The 16,224-nt window shown below is 51.7% G+C and overlaps 1 protein-coding gene across 1 annotated transcript in view; it reads right to left on the bottom strand.

The window, feature by feature from the left end:
• The window catches only part of MSI1 (musashi RNA binding protein 1), a 28,355-nt gene continuing 14,430 nt past the window's right edge, over positions 2,300-16,224 (bottom strand). Inside the window, exons 6-14 of the mRNA XM_021413074.1 lie at positions 14,332-14,380; positions 12,220-12,302; positions 11,565-11,682; positions 10,401-10,481; positions 9,044-9,100; positions 6,190-6,258; positions 5,906-6,060; positions 5,402-5,467; positions 2,300-4,498 (exon numbers count right to left, since the gene is read on the bottom strand). Of these exons, the coding sequence (XP_021268749.1) occupies positions 5,426-5,467; positions 5,906-6,060; positions 6,190-6,258; positions 9,044-9,100; positions 10,401-10,481; positions 11,565-11,682; positions 12,220-12,302; positions 14,332-14,380 (654 nt within the window). The 3' untranslated portion in view covers positions 2,300-4,498; positions 5,402-5,425. The remainder of the gene's footprint in view (positions 4,499-5,401; positions 5,468-5,905; positions 6,061-6,189; positions 6,259-9,043; positions 9,101-10,400; positions 10,482-11,564; positions 11,683-12,219; positions 12,303-14,331; positions 14,381-16,224) is intronic.

Genomic DNA, 16,224 nt, shown 5'->3' with positions numbered 1-16,224 from the left:
GCTCTGAGCACTGATGGAGCTGTGGGTGTCCCTGTGCACTGCAGGCAGTGGGACCAGACACCCTCCAAAGGTCTCTTCCAACTCTGACCATTCTAAGAGGTTCTCCCACTCAAGAACCAGGAGCAAAGCAACCTGGAAAGCCTCTGACATTTCTTGGGAGTATTTTCATTACAAACAACCACAGCAACAAAGGAAGGTGTGAATGCAACAAAGCCGTGGGAGCTGGACATGGGAGATTTTAACCGAGGATATGGGGATGCAATGATTTCCCTCTGTTTTCCACCTAGGCTGTGCAGATTTGGCCAGCTTCCTCCAGTAACTGCTGAGCCCATCTCACACCCATCACCGGGTGAATGATAACGTCACGAACAAAAATAACTAATGATAATTTGATTTCAGGTACAAGCAGGTGGCACGATACCCATCCTCCTGGCAAGGCCACCATGGCTTGGCTTAAATAAGAACTCGTGGCTGTTTGTGCCTGAGCTCAGAGGAGGTATGCTGGAAATGAACTGTCCTCAGAAGTTTCCATGCACGCAGCACACTTCACTAGCTCAGACAGCAGCTTCTCCATCACCAAAGCAGCACCCAGTTAGGCTCTGTGCTTCTCTATGCCAAGGCATGAGGTGAGTTGGGAACCTTAACATTTGATTAAAACAAACAAGAAAAGGGTAAGTAAAAGCCTCTGGAGTCAGCCAGGAGCGAGTCCAAAATACTTTGCTCATTATCACACCTCAGAGGCCCTAACACTGTCAAGGCTGTGGGTTTGGCATTGCTACATACTTGAGATATTCCCTTGATAGGAAGAGCCTGCATTTATTTCTAAAGCATGCAGCAAGCCCTCCATTCGGACAGCAATGGAAGAGGCAAAGCTCCTCGTTCCCCAACAGTCTAAAATACCAGAGCGCTTATTCAGGAAACTCAAAGCTGAGCACCCTTCAGCAAGTTCAAATGCATCTTTCTGTAAGCGATGGTGGCAACATCTTCCCCTTCAGAGTGGCTGAACCTGTCGGGGTGTGCACAGGATCCGGTGCTGACAGACCCACGGGACAGCTCCGTAAGCCGGACGTGCTGCTGAGCAGCCAGAGCCATCACCACCTCTCACAAGCTCCCTGAGTCTCTGGGATCCCCCACTCACAGATTAGCTAAGGCCAAACAGGTGCTGGGTTACAGGCTCTAGATTCCCATGTCCAAACAGTGAGCACATTGAGCAAACATTAAAGACGGATGTAAAGGCACCGGTGCCTCAGTTTACTTGGGAAAAGAACAAGTTGGATCTTTTGCCAGGGATCAAGCTGCTGATTTTCCCTTCAATATCTAAGTGGTTTTTTTTCTCCTTTGCTACTTTGGGCACCCTTACACTTTCTAAATATTTTATTTCTCTGTTCTTTTATCGATGAACCTCAGGACTCTGTGGTTCCTTCTTCCCCATTTCTCAGCGTTTAATTTATTATGGATGTTGCCGAGAAAACCTCCAATACCTTGGCCTTGTTAAGTCACAAATCAAAAACACTATCGTATCTGGGATTTAAACGAGGGGATCACTCAGCATGAGAAAGCGGGCACGTGAGAAGCAGCAGATTGTCTTATGAGAAATCTCCCAGAAGTGTAAAGATTTCTCCACCAAAGCTATTTCTGCTTCCCCCGCCAGCACAGTGCACAAAGCTGCATTGCTCTGCATGCTTCTGAGGCCATCCCAGTGTACAACCAGTTCCTGAAGTCACTGGCTTGAGCCTTAAGTTATTTTTAAGAATTAATTCTCTGTGAGGACAACCTGCTGCACTGGATTCTCCATCTTGTTTTATTTACACTGTTGGAAGTTACCTTTCTCTTGTAGTGTTATCTATTATGGAATCTTCCTCCTATCTCTCCATTTTTCCTTCTTAAGTCTAACCTCCTTGGTTCAGCACAGCCCATGAATCTGAAGAGCCAACCTTCTGCGCACCACACGATCCTTCCTTGCAGCTATGAATATCTGTACAAAACCTCTGTAACGCAAAGGAGAGACACAAGCTGTATTAAATGCAGATCCACCTCGCATTAGAAACTGGACCACCGCCAAAGTCAGGGAGTAGAACACACAGCCAGAGCCCTGGGGCTTTCATCCCGACAGCAGCACGCGGCTCCTGCCAGGCCCAAGCTCACCTGCAGTTTCCCCCCCCCCCGTGTGAAAATCCCCCCGCACCCAAGTAACGACAGAGGACAGTTTTCAAATAATTTATTAGGAATTTAAAACTGAAATCTGGAAAAAAAGGGTTACAGGTGTGGAGAGAACAAACATTGGAGTGTAATAACTTACTGGCTTAAAAACACAGCTTTATTTCTTTTTTTATTTTTTAAAAAAAATGCCCACCCTGAAAGCGGAGCCCCAGCCTCCAGGCAGTGGCAGCACTGGCCAGCGAGTGACTCACAGCCCAGCGGCAGCACAGCTGGCCTGGGATGTCTGGAGGGGGCACAGAAGCAGTTCAGCGCGTATACCAAGAGGGAGGAAAGCGCTGTCCGCAGACCCAAATTTGAAGTATATAGAATAAAAATAAACCCAATAAAATGCAGCTCTTCTTTCATTAGGAAATATTTAAAAAAACAGACATACAGACTCTTGTCTCAGTAACAAAAATTATTGCTTTGTGTTTTCAGTACTAATCTGTTAAGTACCCTCTTACCTAAACAGAACTCTCCAAACGTATCACCCAGGTCAGGAAAAGCTCCGGCACACAGGGGGAGGGATGGAAGAGAAGAGCCCTGGGGGCACGACGGCCCTCTCAGTCCTTTTTCAAATGCCCCTCTCCCTTACAAGGGCTCAGTTTGGGGGAAGAGAGGGAATGATTTTTAAAACTTAAGATGAAGCTGTTATTTCCCTGGGAAAAGAGTTTGGCTGCATCTTAATGAAAGGCTCAATCACCCCCCTTAACAAGGTCTTTGGTTCACTGAAATCCAGACCCAAACCTGCCCCGTGTGCTCCTGCTGGAGGCTTCCCCTGGCACAGCGCTCCCCAGCAGGGGCCTGGATCGTGCCAGGGGAAGTCCTGCAGGTTCTGGAGAAGGGACCAGATCACCTCCGCACAGCACAACAGACAAATTCCCACAGTCTTCAGAACACAGAGTAAAGCAAATGGGAAGCTGCGATTCTATATTTCGTATAATCCCTGAGAAGCCCTTAACCCGCCCCCAAATCACCACCCTAATGCTTTTCTCCCCGCTAACGACTCCCCAGCCCAGCACCCTGCCCTTACACAACGACCACCCCGCCTCCCCCCGGCCCCGGCTGCCTCCCCTTCCAACACCCTCGCCTCCGGAGGAGGATCCCCTTTCCCAGGCAATCTTGACGCAAGCGATAGCGTTTGGAGAGTGGATTCCTTTCAAAGTAACCAAGACAAACGGTGGCGGTGAAGCCCTTTACCTAAAGCCAAACCAGACGCTGGCACTACGGAGCCCAGTGATGGAGTCTGTACATTGAGCGATTGGAAGCAGCTTTAACCCGCTCAGCAACGCAGCCGATGGCCGGTACGTTTCACCCCGCCCCCACCCCCCCCTTCCATCTCATCAGAGGTCTTAAAATCTTACAGTAAAAGGTGTACAAAAAAAGAACGGAGTCCTGTCAGGATTCTGCTGGAGAGTATTGCTCACACTGCGGCGCCAAGTCCAGGACCTGGAGCTGCTCCTCGGAGCCAGGCTGCGCGTGGCAGCCAGGTTCAGCTCGCGATATTTACATATTATACAGGAGGAAAAAGAAAATCCCACGTAAAACTAAACCTAGGAAAACAAAAATTCTTTCAGCTGTAAGATAGTGTTTTTCACTTAGCAAAATATACATTTGTTTTGTTCCATAGTGATGTCCAACGTTCTCGGATCCTTGGAGTTTCACACTTTTCAAAGCCTCACATTTACAAAACAGAAACAATTAAAAACAGTTTCTTTAAAAAAAATAGAAATACATCAGTTCCTCTCAGCCTTTGCTCTCTCTGCGTCTCTTTCTTTCCTTCAGAACTGCATTCTCGTTACATACCGTGCTTTAAAAACACTGACGACAACAACAACAGAGTTGAAAATATTCAAAACAGTTTCAAAGCCAAATAAAAATACTCCTCAATAAAAACTACCTAACACAATCACAAAGCCAATTCATAAAATATGTCTACTAGCTCGGGAAAGAGCAAACAACAAAAAGAAGGGGGGAAGCCCCCCCCCCAAAAAAAGATAAAAAAATAAAATAAAAAAATAAAACTAACAGCTAATAAAATAAATAAAAGAAGAACCGGTGGGCGGGGGGCAGGGAGGGGGGAAGCGTAAACCGTCGGCGGTTAGTAAGAAAGCGAGATGATCTCCTCGGGTTCAGTCCAGTGTGGTCTGGTCAAAGGGAGAGATCAGGGCAGGGCGGCAGGAGCCTGGCAGCCAGCCGGCAGGTGTGCAGTTTGATTCAAGAAGAAGGGAACCGTGGCTCATCCCCCGAGGCTCACCAGACCCTCCAGCCGCTGTCCTCGGTTAGGTCACTGGGGAATCTGCGAGACACAGCAGGGGAAGAAGGGGCAGGATCTACAACACCCAACTGCTTTTCTCTTGGGGCTTTCTTCCAGTGTTACGTGACAGCAATACTCAATATCCGGACTTGCCGAGCACTGACTTGCTCTGCACCCTGCTGGCACGGCGCAGGGCATAGCAGAGATGCTCCCATCTTTAAGGCAAAGTGCAGGCCCAGGAAACAGGGTTCCACGTGCTTTGCAGCTGGCCTGCCCCGACCTGTGGCACTCTTGGTTTCAGGGAGGCTGCTACAAAGCAGGGTCTCACCATTTCTCCAGCACTCAACTCAGCTCAGGCTGCCGTTGGGCCTTCCCTGCAAGTTTTTGCTCTCTTTTTTGAAGCTTTTTTCTTTTTAAGCCAGTGAACATCAGCCATGTTTGCAAAGCAGAGACCACCCCTCTTAAAGCTCAGCTAAGCACCAGCAACAAACTGATAAAACTCAGATCCCCCCACCCTTCTTCTCCTAGACAGGAGAGGAGAAATCCTGTTCTGCAGGCAGTGGTGAGGCAGCCATGCAGCGGAGCTCCCCCCAGCCACACAGATGAGCCAGGCTTGCTCCAGGATCACCTCTGGGCCACGATTCCGGCCAACCCCAAAGATCTTTCCTCTTTCTGTCAGTGCTCTCATTTCCTTCCCCTTTGCACCCAGACACTAAGCAATCTCTCCACAACAATCCTGGCCCAGACAGCAGGAGGCAGGAAGCAACCTGCCAAGCCTCTGGTGTGGAACAGAGCCCTCAGCTGGCCACAGGACTCTTTGTACAGGCTGGGCTGAGGCAGTGAGCCTCCCAGCAGCCTCCACAGTTCTTGCTGGGAGCCCAAACACAGGGGCCAGCTCAGAATGTCACTTCTCCCACTACCTGCTCCTGTTTGAAGCTGTCTTACCTCCTGCCTCCTTGGTCCCCAGCTTCAGTGATACCCATTGGTAAAAGCTGTTGCAATCAAGGGACCCTGCATGGAAGGAGTTAAAACTCACTGTTAAGCAAGAAAAACAAGGAAAATTACTACCAAAACAAATTCAGTCATGGCCCGGATGCTAGGAAAGCCGGCTCCAGTTGGAGATTGTAGGTACAGAAAGCCCCAGCAACCTGAAGGAAACTGTGTCAGGGCCAAGATGAGCTCATGTGTCACCATGGGCCCATGGAACATCTGGGCCAGACCAGGGAAAGGTCTGGAGATCAGGACCTTGACCAGGCTGAGTAGAGCCAGTGGAGACCAGGGAGGCAGGCTCCAGGTGAACTGCTGCATCCTGCACCAGCAGTGTGCAGCCTGGGGCTCGGCAGGTGGCAGCTCTTAACCAGAAAGCAGGCTGCCCAATGCTGCTTGCCTCCATTGCCACATGGAGATGCAGTCCCTTCCCCTGTGCAGAGCCCAACAAGGAACACTCACCCCTAGGCTGTGGCCGAAGCCAGTGCTTGGAGCAGGACTGGCAGCGCTGATGTAACTGCTGACCCCTGAGTCCTGGTTGGCAGCTCCATAAAGCTCTGCCATCGGCCCAGGGCTGGTGGTGCCCAGAAATCCACCGGTGCGACTGGGGGTGGAACCTACAGGAGGCAGCAAAACTACACAGTGAAAATCCCAAAAGTGCAACCCCGTCCCACCCCCCCACCCCCCACAGCCCGTCGCAAACCTCCGTGGCAGGACACCACACCAGGGAGGAAAGTGGCAGTTACCTGTCCCTCGCACCACAGCTGCTGCAGCCGCTGCTGCTGCCATTGGTCCATACGCAGTGAGGGGGATTGCTGGAAAGGAAGGAACAGGCATCTCAGGGGCACTGAGGTTACATGGTGAATTCCTCAACAGGAGCCTTTGTTTCCTGCTTGTGAAATACCGGGGGCACAAAGATACACCAGCCTAGTGCATCACACAGGACATCCATGGATGAGAACACGGGAGCACACAGCCTCGTATTTGTTGGTATTTGCACAGTGAATGTCCTGGAGGGGGATGCTAGCTGTGCTCTGCTAACCCCACCTGCTGGAGCAGCCGAGGGCGTGATGTAAAGAGCTGAACCAGAGAGAGCAATTTCAGATGTATCTGTAGCTCCTTAGCTTGCAAGGTGCACTTAAATCTGAAGCTATAGATCCAGGCTTAGGCTATAAATGTGGAGAAAACCAGTAGCACAGGGACAGTAGCTACCAGCTCAGTGTCCTGAGGCACAATGCCCTCCCCTCTTTCCTTTGATACTATTATGTTAATAGAATCTTTCTACCTATTTCTCTGGTCAAGATGCACCATCCTCTCGACTCGGCTTTCCTCCTGAACTGCACAACCCCTTGCTGCTCACTGTGGAACAGAGGAAGCATATACCTAGGGAGCAGAATCTAGAAATGGCTTAATTAAAACAGTAAGTCTTAATTTATACGTAGCAGTTCTAATTCCCAACTCTACTGCCAGAGGCAACCAGCCCTCAGGGCAGGAGGCATCTAGCAGTGTGTTTCTCTTTGCCCTTAAAATGACTGGGTCAGCATTTCATGCTTGAATGTGAAATTCGCTGTGATTCTGTTTAGAGTACCATAAAAAGAGGTCAGAACAAATCGATTGTGTTAAGGCTGAAATCCAGACTAGCTTATAAGGGAATATTTAGTAGCAGGCACCAGTCTGCTTCAAGCAAACGTCATATGGGGCTTCTATCTGGGTTTGCTGCTCACTCCAGGCCCTGGGCCAATGTAAGTGTGTTGCAACTCTGCACCACCACCAGAGATGCAGTTCTGAGGAGGAAAGGCCGCTGGCGGGCGCCCTTCTGCCCCACCATTGCTTCAAGGCCCTAACACACAACTGAATTAATATGGTTTTAATGAGAATGGAGGCCAGGTCTTCTCACAGATTCTGGTTCTTTTTCCAGGGAAACTCCTTCTTGCTTTTGTAGTCTGTCTACAGAAAATCAGGTTTGTGTTGTGATGACAAAGCACCTGCACGCTATCTCCCTGCACACTGGAGCAATCATCCCTGCTTGTGCCATCCCCTCAGCTCAGTCCCACTTGCCAAACCCACAGACATCAAGCACAAGCACTCACTCACTCCAAGGCACAAGTGCCCTCAAGCTCGCGGGGCCTTTGTAGGAACGGAGGGGGCCCTGCACTTTGTGGGACCAGCTCCAGCCTATACATGGGAACTGCAGCTCTCAACCCAGCCAAGAGGCTGCACAGTGGCTGCTTAGCAGTAGGTAAGCATAATGGCAAGGGAAGAATGCCACAATCCCCAGCTGGTACTTCAGTAAGGCACTCAGGACTGTAAGCTGCCATGGCACCCAGCCAGGAGAGCGGCATTAATAACTTCTTGTTGTACAGAGCCCTGGTACACCCTGGCTGCCAGTGACAGCAGGCCCCAAGCAATCACCTCCACAAGGAGTGGCACAATCCTGCCTGGAGGGGAAAGCACTTTTGGCAAGTCATCAGTGTTCCTCTGCAAATGTTACGGGGTTTGCTGAAAAAATCATGCATGTAAATACACACTGGACCTAGCTCTCCTTTGCTTGGCAGCCAAAAGGCTTAGAGTTAGGGGTCAGGTGCTTATGCAGTTGCATACATGTTATCAGGGAAGTGTTTTATTAAGAGAGCTAGGATTTAATCTCTCCCTACCTCCCTCAGGGCAATTTGTTCATTGGTGGCTGCCAACCTTAGCAGACTCCCTGAGGACTGACATGGTTTTGTGCCACAGAAAGTGATTTCAACCCTGTTTGTACTGACAAATCCAGGATTGCTTCTCAAGAAGCTTTTCCACACCCTCGTTGCGGAGAGATTCACACCCTGAAACAGGTGGGGGCAAGGAAGCGCTGGAGAGGAGGAACACTATGGAAATGAGATGGCACATGGGGAGCAGGATGCTACACAAAGCTGCTCTTCTACAACAAATATCATGGACACAACAAGGCTGGGGAAAACATGGCCATGGGAGGGAGAGTCAACAGAAGGAGCATCACCCAGAGAGAAAACACTGTACACAGTCCAGGGGCTGAGGATCCAGAGGGTATTTACACTGTGAGGACATTGAGTCAGGACTAGTCCCTGGAGAACAGCCCTCTGTTTCCATTTCATTCCACAGTACCCTACAGGCACTGTGAGACCTTACGTATCCTGCACAGGGAAATGGGATTAGAGTGACCAGGAGTCCCCCACACCTTCTCCCCCCTCCCAGCAGTCCAGTACTTGTCCTTACAGCAGATCAGGTTAAGGTCATTTGTAGACCTTTAAGAAGTCACCCTGCCCTCTGGACTTTTCCAGCTCTAGTTTACACCCAGCCCAGGGCAAGGAGCTAAAAATGAGGCAAGCAGCAGGAAATGCCACATAGGAATTACATGCCTTTACTTGGTATGACCTGCACTGCCCTTCCCAGAGGCAATGCCCAGGGCTCTGATTCCCTCTCCACCTTTCCAGCCCCAGCTTTCAATGGAGCTTGTACAGACAGAAGAGGAAATACGGAACGTTTCCAGTCTAACTGTGCCAGGCTGCAGAGCAGCAATGTCACTGGAACAGCCCAAAGCCCCCTTCTCCCAGCTTGTGAGTTTAGGAAATGAGTGGGACTGACCTGTGAGCTCAGGGAGGACGGGGGCACTCGGGAGAGGGGTCCGCTCTACACGGAACTCTAAAAATGAAATGCAAGACAGCTTAGGAACTTGTCAAATGCCCCGAGGGAGGCCCCGCGGACAGATGGCAGCCAGGGTTGCTGGAGGAGCAGCCTGCAGCCAAGCTGCAACCAGGCAGTGCCACCTCTAAACTAATTTATAACCGGTGCTGAAAGGTGCTGGACTCCTGCCCCAGAGGCTTTAAGGATCTATTTATCCTTAGAACAAATCTGGCAAGGCAGGGCAAGCACAAGTTTTACCTGTGGCCCAGCTCAGCAGCCTCAGGCCTGCCCTGGAGCACTGCTCCACAGCTCATCAGATCTGACCTCTCAGCTGCAATGGAAGTAGATGCTCAGTGTGTGCCAGCCTCAGCTGGGCACGGTTTTTATAATGAGACACTCCAAGCCACAATGATCGAGACCCATAAACTGGACTCACAGAGCTTCCAGACAGCTAGGAGGCAACAGCAACTTTCAGCCACAGACAGCCTGGGCTCACCTCAGGCGAAGAGACAACTACCCATTCCCAGCCCCTAACACCAAGACTTCATATACAAACCATTAATTTGAGAGGTGAGGTAAGGAAGGGATGCTCAGAGTTGCCACTTCTCTAGAAAACAGTGAGATGGTCTTTTTTCTGAGTGTGCTCTGCCTCAATCCCCAGGACCACAGAGGAGGGGGAGGGAGAAGAGGCCCCATTCAGCTCGGAGCAGCTGTGGCACAGCAGGTTCCAGCCATTGATTACAGGGTCCATGCTTGGAGCACATGGCGGGGCCGGGAGTCTGATACCACCCAGTACACAGGGGGCCTGCAGCCCACCGCCCCAGCAGATGTTTTCCAGGGGCTATAAGTGGCCCAGACGCTGTTCAGAAAGCAACTACAGCATTGCAGACACCTCTATTTTAGGTGCCAAGCAGATCCCAAGCCCACGGAAAGCTACACTTTAAACTCCTGCGTTATTTTCAGAGCAGTGGCAACTCTGTTAAAGAGAGACAGACACACATAAAGGCAGCAAGACAGGCAGAGCTGCGGGGGCCCTCCTGTGTAACAGCAGCAGCCCTACAGAGGAGGCTAACATGAAGGGCATCAGAGCAGCCTAGGGCCTTTCCTGTCACTGGGGTGTGAGGGTAATCCTAATGAAGGACAGGCTGCTCCCACCTATTCCAGGGCTTTTCCCCTCCCCCTTCCACATCCGTCTCCAATTTAAACAAAGACCAAACAGGGAAAAGGGTAAAAGGGGCAGAGCCTGGGTCATGGATCATGCCAGGGAGCCCCATCATCTGCAGGCAGACCAAAAAACCGAGCAGGGAGCACCACTCACCAGGGAACTGGTAAGTGTAACCAGGTGCAATGCCAGTGTAACTTCGACTCGCATAGGTGGCAGCTTGGAAGCCTGGATAACCTGGGGGAGTAGAAAAGTGCTGTTACTGCAAGCTTGCAGAGACCTCTGCCTGGCTGCTCACGAGCAGCAAGACAGTGTTAGAAGGAACAAACACGACTAATAGCAGAAAACTCAGGAAACTGCTGAGGCAGACCGTATGCGAATCTGAGCTTTAACAGGCCCATAAAATTTTTTCGTCACTCTGAACATGTAAGGACATGGAGGCTTCCTTCTTGGAAGCTCACAGCTCTGCAGACTAAGGCTTTCTGATGCATCAGATGCATTTAGGAACAGGAGATCAGGGAGGTGGCAGCATTTGAAAGGCTGAGTAGCTCTGAGTCACTTAGAGGCGCCAGGCAAATGCAGGCAGAGTACTTCTCCCTTGTGCGGGGCAGGAGGACAATGCCTCCCATTCCCAGGAAGCCATCCACACCTAAAGGCCTATGAGAACACAGGACACTGACTCAGAGATTAATATTTGAGATCTCCCAAGAAATGGGTCCGTGGACTTTGCAATGACTCAGCTTGAGTCTTGCTACTTGAAAATTCAGATGGCTTGGAAAATGCAAAACCCCAAACCGTGGGCTGGAGATTTGTTTTCCTTCAGTAAGTCAAGTGAAAACACTGGGGAGAAAATATTCCCTTTTGGGAGTACTGTTCAGTGATTACCTGAACTAATTCATCATAAAGCCTACGGAAGTGCAGGAAGAAGATACTTGGGCACAGCTGAACCGAATGTGGAATAATCTATGTAATTGTGTCCTATTCCACAACGGCCATTAGTGAGTTACGCTATCACACTGCAGGAACACGAAGTGAGCTGCAGAGGGTCGGTGTCCCAGCACACAGCTCCACCCGGACAGCTCCTCCGGCTGCCGCAGGACAGCAGCGCCAAGTTTGCAGTTTCTCCAGGTGCCACCAGAGGGCAAGTTGTGATCACAAACGGGTCCCGGTGCTCCCAGCGTCCCCAGTCCCGCACCAGGGAGAGCTGCCCTTGGCCGCCCTGCTCGGCTCAGCGCGCCAGGAAGCGCTCTCAGAATAAAACCTCTAAGCTGCTGCCGGGCATGACCGGGAGCTGGGGACGAGATCCGTCCTGAAGCTTACCCAGCATGCCGATCCCGAGCATGAAGGCATCCATCCCGTAAGGCATGACTCGGGACCGCCCTCGCGCTGAGCCCGTTGGGGACATCACCTCCTTGGGCTGGGCTTTTTTGCACTCCACCTGCCACAAGAAAGTGAAGATCAGACTTGGCTGTGACCGCCACCGAGCATTCCCACTGAGCATGTAGATCCTAGGCTGTGGGCTGGCCAGGCTGCTGCTGGGATGGCACTCCACAGCCCCAGCCACTGCCACCACCCCATCCCCTTGTCTTTCCCCAGCCTCCCCTTTGCTCTGCAGACACAACAGACAATGAGGAGCTCAGACACTACTCTTCTCCTGCCTTCCATGCTCCACACTGAGCCCTGCACAAGGGCCTCAAAGCCTCGTTTTCCTCACTTCTGAATAAAGGTAACGTTCTGCCCCTTCCTAGGCCACCAAGAGGTTTCACTGTAAGTTCAAAACCTACAAGAACTGTACAATTCCTATTAGCAGCTAAGCCAGCTCTTTATTGTGCTGGTTCACTGCATGTTTCCTTCCCAGACTGGCTGCAGTGACTATTGGGAAGAAGAATCAATTCCCCACTGCAGAGAAAACGCCTCACACATTGTCCCTGTGCTGCTGCCCAGCTCTGTATCAGTTCCTGTCCCAGGCACTCACCATTTTGTTGTTTATCTCATGGAAGTGGATTTCACATACTTTTTCCACAATGTCTTCACTTTCAAATGTGACAAATCCAAACCCTGAAGAAAAGGCAAAACTTCTTGGTCAGGCCAAAGCTCTACACAGTTGGATCCCATTACCTACATTCCCTTCTTGGTAGAAGAAGAGAAGGAGCCACAGGCTTCATGGACAGTACAATCAGCCCTTGAATACGGCTGTCCCCTCCTCTTCCCTCTCCAGCAAATCCTGCCTTTGTGTGGAAGAAAACAAGACCGTCCCATATGGATTCCCCTTTCCTTCTCTTTTTGTACCCCCAACCCTCTCTGAATCCAACTGCTTTCAAAACCAAGTCTTGTTTCGTTTTGCTTTTTAACTTTACTATTTGCAAGACAAACCACATGGCTGATAATGCTGGGGAGGATCCCGGCAGACGCTCACACAAAGAGAGCTGAAGAAATGAACAGCTGCTTGCCAGGACATCCCTGTCCTTGCTAAATGCACCACGCCAGCAGTAACAACCTGCATGTTTCCTCTTCAACCATTAGTCATAAAGCCTGGTAGAAGCAAGCAAATATCAGCAATGCAGTTGTACAGAGCAAGACGGAGCTGCACAGATAACACACAAGCAAACTGATTTGCAAAGTTTCATCAAAGTAAGTTTAGTCTCTGTCCTAAGACAGGACGGCATATCCCTGGGCCACGCCTGCAGCTCCTTTCCCTCACCAAACCCTCTGCTGACAGTTTTGGCAAACACCAGCTAGGGTGGGCAGACTAAGTGTAGCTGACTGTAGCTCTCTCTGAAAAACTGAAGCTAGAGAATCTCTGTATTTGCTATACAACCATGCCAGGATTAAGCACAGCTTTCCACTTTCCAGAACTGGTCTGTTTCATGGTGCTTTAACATAAGAACAGATGGGGATCCACTACTCTGAACCCCACTTCTTTTTCCACATTACATGTGAGATCTCTCTCCATAAACTCTTCCTGTCTGTGCACCGGTAGGTATGGACCATTCATCTCAGCATCCATGAGTGGGGAGTCTCAGGAACTCAAGAGTGAAATCCCGATGCCAAAATGAGCCCTGAGACCAGCCAGACCTCTGGCAGACCTGCTGCACCCCATGCTGCTGACATGGCAGCATGCAGCTCTCCCCGTTCCTTCTGAAATAACCAACAATTCTTTTGTTAACTACTGACTGGAAGGTACCCACGGAGGAACAGGGGTTACACCATTTATTCCCTTTTAGGATGAAGCTGGAACAACTTCTTAAGGCAGGCAATCAGAACAGATCTAATGGCTTTTGAAAAAAGCAAAAACAAAAAAACAAAAAAACACCAACGAAAAAAACCCCACTGTTTCTGCACAAAGTGTAGCAGGAGCAAAATGAAGTGTCCTTTTGCTGATCTGGGGGCAGAGGTGCTTGGAAGTGCTTCAAACTACACAGACAATGGCCCAGCACAGGGCTGCTGCTGGCCCCGATTTGGAAGGTGCCAAGACCAGGTCTGTAGATTAAGTTGTCAATAAACCTCTGAGCTGGTGCAGTACTGGTATCAACTCTTGCCATGCACCAAGGCAGTCTGAAGACACACTTGAAGAATAAGAGACAAGGACACCCATGGGTGGGTTGGGTCCAGACACAGCAAATATTGCAGCCTTGTTCCCATCCTGTAACCAGACTCCACCAGGACTCGGGTAAGAAAAGGTGACCTGGGAGCACAAGCGGGCTCCATGCCGAGGAAGGGGTGAGAGGCAGGCACTCTTCAAGGCTCTCATGTCAGCGTTCCTGGAGCTCGGATTACGCAGGACAAGGTAAGACACACACTGCGGGCTGGAGCCACAGAGGTAAGAGGGAAGGGGAGGGGGCTGCCTCCTCTCACATATCTGCAACTCTGCGAGTTTACAGCACAGGAAATGCACTGGACAAAAGCTCTCTGTGCTGCAAGGGACGCTGGTAAAGGATGCAGATGCAAAAGGATGGGGCGATTTGAGGCAAGATAAAGAGCAGCTGCGACCCGCGTGCCCTGCTGCTGGGATACCAACCCCTTCCTACTAAGGCAGGAGGGGAACCCTCCCTGGTTCCCACTCCTATGGCCAGAAGATCGCTCTCACCTCGGTGTCGGTTGGTTGTCTTGTCAAACATCAGCATCGCATCATCCACCTGCAGAGAGAAGGGCTCCGATCAGATTATTGCTCTTGTCACAAGCATCACTGACATATTTACAAAGACCTGGCCTCCCAAATCCAGAGGGAATAAGGACGAGACTTCCCACTCCCACAAAGGAGACAGGGTGTGTGCAAACTATGCTTCTGCTGCTGCACCAGGCTCATCCCACAGCACCGGCTGCCATTCCCCACTCCACAACTAAAGCACCCCCAGCCTGGGGCAGGTGCTGCCGGGCTGAGCCCCTCAGCCCAGCCTCAGGCCCCACTGAACCCCCCCTCCCCACGCCACATCCAGCGACCCCGATTGTTTGCCTGCGGCTCCAGCCGGGGGGCAAAGAGCAGGGAAGGCATTGTTCCCAAATCCCAGCCTCAAAGGAGAGGAGAATTAAAGGGGGGGAGAGAAGCAAAGCTGGAGAGGGGAGAGGAATAAGGGGCCTCCCATCGACAGGGGAAGCGGAGGCCTCAGACAACAGAGCCTGCCTGGGAAAGCTGGGAAGCAGCCCCCGCCCCCACCCTGAGGAGCCTTTCCTCTAAGTGAGGTTTCCCACTGCTGGAGGCTGTAATTAGAGCAAATTTACTGCAAGGCCTGAGCGAGGGCTGCCTCCCGGGGGGAGGGGCGGATGGCTCCCATCCCCCAGGACCAGGGGCTGCTTTCCCCCCAGCAACGCAAGGTGAGCCCCCCCGCCCAGCGCATCGCATCGCTGCCTGGTGCCACTTTCCCCCCCATCTTCCTGCTGGGCGTTTCCTTCCAAAGACACATCTGCAACGCGCCACAGGTCAGGCCAAGCAGGGTTAAAAAATATACTTCAATCCCCTCTGTGTAAGCTCCAGTGTAAACCTGTCCCACTGACCCATCCCTCCTCTCTAATACCACTGCCTTAATCCGATTATGAAACTGGACGTGCAAGTGCTCGGGGGAGGTGGTGGCACTCTGTCCAGCAGCTCCCATGTGCAAGGCAGCCGCTTGCCAGCTCTGCAGCGAGACAACCACATCTGCACCATGCTTCCCCAGCACAGGCACAGGCAGAGCTCTTCCCATAGCCCCCCACAAACAAATAGGGCACTCAGCTCCAGCTCAGTGCCCCGATGATGGCAGGAGCTACTCCTCATGTTTCCAGCGCCACCAAAAGCAGACAGACGTCATTGCCGCTGCCCTTGGGTTTGTCCGACACATCCACCCTGCGCGAGCAAGGTGACAACAGACAACCTGGCTCCCGCTCCTCCTGCCCCAGCCCAGTGTCCCTCAGGCACAGGGCACATGGCCCTGCACCAGGCTGAGCTGAGGGCCGACAGCACGGCAGCACGCTGTGCTCCATCTCCCTTCACAGCTACGCTAGGGGGGAGTGGATGTGGCTTAACATATTTTGAGCTTTTACTGAGTATTTTTTATTGGTTTAGGCCAGATCCCCGCCCCGTGCAGCTCAGGGAAAGGCTGATCAGCACCGGACGCTCTCCTTCACCGAGCCTGGTGCATCCAAACACGCATCAGCTCATGGCAATGGTGCTCAGAACCGAGAGGCAGCAGCTCTGCCCACAGCACCTGCAGGCTGAGGACAGCCGAGCCTGGCTTGGTGCGGTCCTTTCTTCGAGTTTCAGCTCTGAAATCAGGCGCTGCTCAGCACCCTGAAACGTGTTCATGTTGCACACACCTTGTTATAACACATGCTGTGCCTCCTCCCGTGAGGCACAACTGAGATCGACCCTACACACCAGCACCCCTCCTCAGCCCAGCCCACGGGTGAGGCGCGCCCGGCACCCTCCGCAGCGCCCTGAGGTGAAGCCGGGCCCCGCGGAGGAGCCCTGGGCGGGCATTGTGGCGGCGGGGCCGGGCCGGGCCGG

Source organism: Numida meleagris, chromosome 14, assembly GCF_002078875.1.
Source record: "Numida meleagris isolate 19003 breed g44 Domestic line chromosome 14, NumMel1.0, whole genome shotgun sequence".
Lineage (NCBI taxonomy): Eukaryota > Metazoa > Chordata > Aves > Galliformes > Numididae > Numida > Numida meleagris.
The sequence above is the reverse complement of the archived record's forward strand: the minus strand, read 5'-3'. Positions and strand labels throughout refer to the sequence as shown.